Source organism: Stegostoma tigrinum, chromosome 37 (genome assembly GCF_030684315.1).
Source record: "Stegostoma tigrinum isolate sSteTig4 chromosome 37, sSteTig4.hap1, whole genome shotgun sequence".
Taxonomy (NCBI): Eukaryota; Metazoa; Chordata; class Chondrichthyes; order Orectolobiformes; family Stegostomatidae; genus Stegostoma; species Stegostoma tigrinum.
In genome coordinates, this window is record NC_081390.1 from 856918 (window position 1) to 862500 (window position 5583).

Genomic DNA, 5583 nt, shown 5'->3' on the forward strand with positions numbered 1-5583 from the left:
TTCGCTGAAGGGTGCTATCACCACACAAGATGGACCATTATTACAAATTGATAACCTTAAAAATGATAGCTGTCCTCAATGCAGTTAAATTAAATTAAATTAGTCCTTGGAGAAAGAACAAGCATTGGCCACGAACAACGTTGAGGCTTAGGGAGAGGTGACCACCATATTTGTTGAAGTGTATTATACCCACCAACTCCATTTTGACTTAAGCTTTATTTTGACTTCACTTTATTGTTATTGTCGCAGTGCCCTTGGGAGACAGTCCTCGTAAGTTATTTGTTTAAATTTATTAACTGGGTGATTTGGTAGTGGATGTATTAAAAAGTAAATGCTGGAGGGCTCTTGTGGTACAGCAGTAGTGAAAAGGAACAGAAAAAGATGTTTACAAAAAAATAACTTTATTTTCCAAATGCACCTCATTGCTCCAAAACAAGATCATTCAGTCATATCTCCCTTCTCATTACATACCAACACGTACACAGCAGAGAAAGGAGATCAGATTACTTTACAAAGGCAAGGACAATATTCTTTCTTCAGCAAAAAGCTAAAACACAAACAAGTTGTTCACCCAAGAGCAAAACAGTCATCACCTTGATTTTGGATCAAATAAGTCTCCTGCTGATCCTTCCTAATTGGATTTTTCTATTTTTCACTTCTTTCCTTTCTTGGTACTTTTCTTTGCTTTTTGTGAATTTGCACAGTACTTTGCCTCCATCGCAGCCAAGAAACTGTCCATCTGCTTCACCCGGTCCTTCTGCTTCTTCTGAAGATACAATGATCCAATCAGCAACCTTTCACCCAAACACCATTCACCTGCAGGAGGTGGGGCCAATTCCTCACAATCCAGGGGAACAGTATGGGGAGGGGAACTTCATGAGCTAGAAGGTTGCTGCTACTTATTAGGCTGGAAAAGGACATGTTTCAAGGGAGCCACAGGTTCACAGCCTGAGACATGAGATTCTGAGCCAGGATAGAATTTGGGCCTCCACTACAGGCAGCATGATCAGCCAAGTCCTCAGAATGCTATCCACTGACGTGTGATGAGCAGCCCACTGTACTAAAGGATAAATCTTGTTGTAACGAGCACCATGACTGCACACTACACACTAATAGGCTGGTCTGGAGGAAGGTTCAGCATTTCACAAAATGAGAAAACAGGCAGACTATGGTCTCGCTGTTGCACAGATATAGGGGAGTAATCCCAACCTGATAACTAATAGATTGTTGATCGTAACATTACTGACATGATCTGCTGACTCACTTGAGATGTTAATGGGATAACATCCCATTAATATTTATGCTCCTTATCTTCCTACACAGGGGTATGGGGAAACTATCTTAAAGTTCCTGCCTGAACAGGATTGGGTGGGAAATGTTTGTAAAGGTGTGAGACATCTGTAATTCTGTTAAGGGGATGAAACTTCTGTAAGAGGGTGAAACTTCTGTAAAGGACTGAAATTTCGGTTTATACTGAAGCCAGGTCAGTGAACTTTTGTTCAAGCCAGACACTTCGGCGACTTGAAATCACAACCTGCCATTATCAGTCATTTTGCAAACGATCAATGCTGTATCCTGTTCTCTTTATGCTCCAAATGTAGTAATTTTTTTTTGTATTAGCCAATTCATACATTGAGTATAAAAAGCTGGGACTGTCCGCTGTTCGGGGAGAATCGCTTATGGAACTCAGCACTCTGTGCTGGGTTGAGTACAGCGATCCTCCACAGTGTGTACTGGTTCATAATAAAGGCTTGTGTTTTTCTAGCCAGCCAGGTCGGTGTCTTGCGATTGCGTCAAGTCCCTGAGGGTCTCCAAAAAGTGAACCTGACACACTCACCTGGATAAGTAGTTTGAGGGAGTCACTTCCCTCCTCCAGTCCCAGCTTCTGTCTCACTCCTTCAGCCTCTTTGGCCTCTCGGTCACCCTATCATCATCATGAGACACTGATTAACAAGTAGATACTGTCTGCATGCAACACTGCATTCACATTGTTTCCCACACCTGTACCAAAACCCACACACTGGCCGACACCCAAGCCCCACATGCAGCCTCCACCTCTCCATACCCAAACTCTGCACACTGCTATCATTACTGTTATTATTTGTGGGAGGGAAGAGGGGGTTACAAGCAATGGCCTAGTTGTATTATTACTAAAATTAATCACCAAACTATTCATCCAGAGATAACGCAGGGTGGAGCTAGAGGAACACCACAGGAGCAGGGAAGTTGACACTTCGCATCGGGGCCCTTCTTAAGAAAAATCTTCAGAAAGGTCTTGACCCGAAACATCACCTTTCCTGCTCCTGTGATGCTGCCTGGCCTGCTGCATTCATTCAGCTCCATACTTATCTGACTCCAGCATTGGCAGTTCTTACTGTCCCTGAACAAGTTATTCATCCGGGGACCCTGGTTATGATCTGGGGACCCGGGTTCAAATCCCATTGTGGTAGATGGTGGAGTTTGGATTCAATTAAAAATCTGGAATTAAGAGTCTAATGATGACCATTAACCCAGTGTCAATTATCAGAAAAAATCCATCTGATTCATAACATCCTTCAGGGAATGAAATCGGTCATCCTTACCTAGTCTAGTCTACATATAATTCTAGAATAACAGTAAATGTGCCAGACTCTGAAGTGCCCTCTGTGCAATTAGGGATGGGCAATAACTGCAGACCTAGCCAGTGAGAATCAATTAAACATTTGAATAAATAATACTAACTCACCCTGAATGGAGCAAGCAGTTTTGTGGGCAGTCAAATGAACCCAAATTTACTGAACTTGGATCTGAGAGAAGGCGATCTGCACTTGAACTTCCACAATCTTGTGACCTCATTTAGCTGATTTCAAGGGGATTTAGTGCTGAGGAAACCAGAACAAGCTGGTGGAAATTCAGGGCCCACATGTTTGATGTGCTTCAACCCAACAGACAACGCTATAGCTTCTGCTTGTGAGACCAAGATTAGAACTTTTTTATGCAGGCTGGTTTCTACCTATAGCTTCTCAATGACTGGGCTTCAACTTCACCTCAGAGTTCACTTGTTAACAACCATCTCAATTAAACACTTTGGGCTGATTAAAGGTCAGGTGTGACTACTGCCATGTTGCAGTATAATGGTTGTGACAATCATTTTAAAATGGATAAACAGCGTAAAAGAAAAATGTGCCCACCCTCCTCTTCCGGGCTTTCTGTTTGCTTGCAGTCTCCTTTGTAAACGCTGTGTAGGCTGGGAGCTCTTGTGCCTCAATGGCTGTCTCCAGGATTGCCCGTATCCGTGACTCATCCTCGGGTGTGGAACACAATACTGATTCCATGATGCCATCCATGTCCCCCTCAAAATCCAGGTATGCCTGCTTTATATCTGTCATCTCCTCTTCCGAGCCTTTATACTTATCTTCAAACTTCTTAATGTCAGCCACTGTGACCTGGGCGTAGCGCAAACATCATTACGGTTGCCAATGGAAACCGACAGTACATTACATAGAAGTAAACTGAAGCCAGTAATCCCAACAACGGAACAGGCAATTCCACAGACAGATATCTAACAGCCCAGTCACATGTCAGTCAAAGGCACATAGTTCATCCTGGACTCATCAGGACAATTTGCAAGAATACCAATTTAGGAGGTAAACCAATATTTACACTGCAAGGGAAGAGGAAAGTCCTAATTGGATGGAGGATGGGGTTCATTGGTACAAATGTTGCCATGGAAATGCTCCAGTTAATGATGATTGACACTTAATTGCTGGACTTGGCTTACATTTGGAGCTAGACAGGTTAACTTTGATCGCAAATACCGTTGGCTATTTAGAACATAGAACATAGAACAGTACAGCACAGAACAGGCCCTTCAGCCCACAATGTTGTGCCGACCATTGATCCTCATGTATGCACCCTCAAATTTCTGTGACCATATACATGTCCAGCAGTCTCTTAAATGACCCCAATGACCTTGCTTCCACAACTGCTGCTGGCAACGCATTCCATGCTCTCACAACTCTCTGCGTAAAGAACCTGCCTCTGACATCCCCTCTATACTTTCCACCAACCAGCTTAAAACTATGACCCCTCGTGCTAGCCATTTCTGCCCTGGGAAATAGTCTCTGGCTATCAACTCTATCTATGCCTCTCATTATCTTGTATACCTCAATTAGGTCCCCTCTCCTCCTCCTTTTCTCCAATGAAAAGAGACTGAGCTCAGTCAACCTCTCTTCATAAGATAAGCCCTCCAGTCCAGGCAGCATCCTGGTAAACCTCCTCTGAACCCTCTCCAAAGCATCCACATCTTTCCTATAATAGGGCGCCCAGAACTGGACGCAGTATTCCAAGTGCGGTCTAACCAAAGTTTTATAGAGCTGCAACAAGATCTCACGACTCTTAAACTCAATCCCCCTGTTAATGAAAGCCAAAACACCATATGCTTTCTTAACAACCCTGTCCACTTGGGTGGCCATTTTAAGGGATCTATGTATCTGCACACCAAGATCCCTCTGTTCCTCCACGCTGCCAAGAATCCTATCCTTAATCCTGTACTCAGCTTTCAAATTCGACCTTCCAAAATGCATCACCTCGCATTTATCCAGGTTGAACTCCATCTGCCACCTCTCAGCCCATCTCTGCATCCTGTCAATGTCCCGCTGCAGCCTACAACAGCCCTCTACACTGTCAACGACACCTCCGACCTTTGTGTCGTCTGCAAACTTGCTGACCCATCCTTCAATCCCCTCGTCCAAGTCATTAATAAAAATTACAAACAGTAGAGGCCCAAGGACAGAGCCCTGTGGAACTCCACTCACCACTGACTTCCAGGCAGAATATTTTCCTTCTACAACCACTCGCTGTCTTCTGTTGGCCAGCCAATTCTGTATCCAAGCAGCTAAGTTCCCCTGTATCCCATTCCTCCTGACCTTCTGAATGAGCCTACCATGGGGAACCTTATCAAATGCCTTACTGAAGTCCATATACACCACATCCACAGCTCGACCCTCATCAACTTTTCTAGTCACATCCTCAAAAAACTCGATAAGGTTTGTAAGGCATGACCTACCCCTCACAAAGCCGTGTTGACTGTATTTGATCAAGCCATGCTCTTCCAGATGGTCATAAATCTTATCCCTCAGAATCCTTTCTAACACCTTGCAGACGACAGACGTGAGACTTACCGGTCTATAATTGCCGGGGATTTCCCTATTTCCTTTCTTGAAGAGAGGAATTACATTTGCCTCTCTCCAGTCCTCAGGTACGACTCCAGTGGAGAGCGAGGATGCAAAGATCTTCGCAAGTGGCAAAGCAATTGCATTTCTCGCTTCCCAAAGCAGCCGAGGACAAATCTGATCCGGGCCTGGCGACTTGTCAATCTTAATGTTTGACAAAATTTTCAGCACATCAGCTTCGTCTATCTCTATCCATTCCAGCATGCACACCTGCTATTTTGTTGAGTTGAAACAGGTGCAGTGGATGTACATGAATTTTTCCATCTGCAAAGAACAAGACTGGTGTTTTAATATAGAAAACTTCAAGTGCATGCTGGTACACCACACAGCGAGTCCAGATGACAATCCTAAATTGGTTAGATACAATCAG

At 44.0% G+C, this 5583-nt stretch overlaps 1 protein-coding gene across 1 annotated transcript in view; it reads right to left on the reverse strand.

Moving 5' to 3' along the window:
• Positions 1 to 384: 384 nt before the first annotated feature.
• Positions 385 to 5583, reverse strand: part of dnajc9 (DnaJ (Hsp40) homolog, subfamily C, member 9) — an 11638-nt gene continuing 6439 nt past the window's right edge. The window contains exons 4-6 of the mRNA XM_048563580.2: positions 3171 to 3425; positions 1838 to 1924; positions 385 to 766 (exon numbers count right to left, since the gene is read on the reverse strand). Of these exons, the coding sequence (XP_048419537.1) occupies positions 653 to 766; positions 1838 to 1924; positions 3171 to 3425 (456 nt within the window). The 3' untranslated portion in view covers positions 385 to 652. The remainder of the gene's footprint in view (positions 767 to 1837; positions 1925 to 3170; positions 3426 to 5583) is intronic.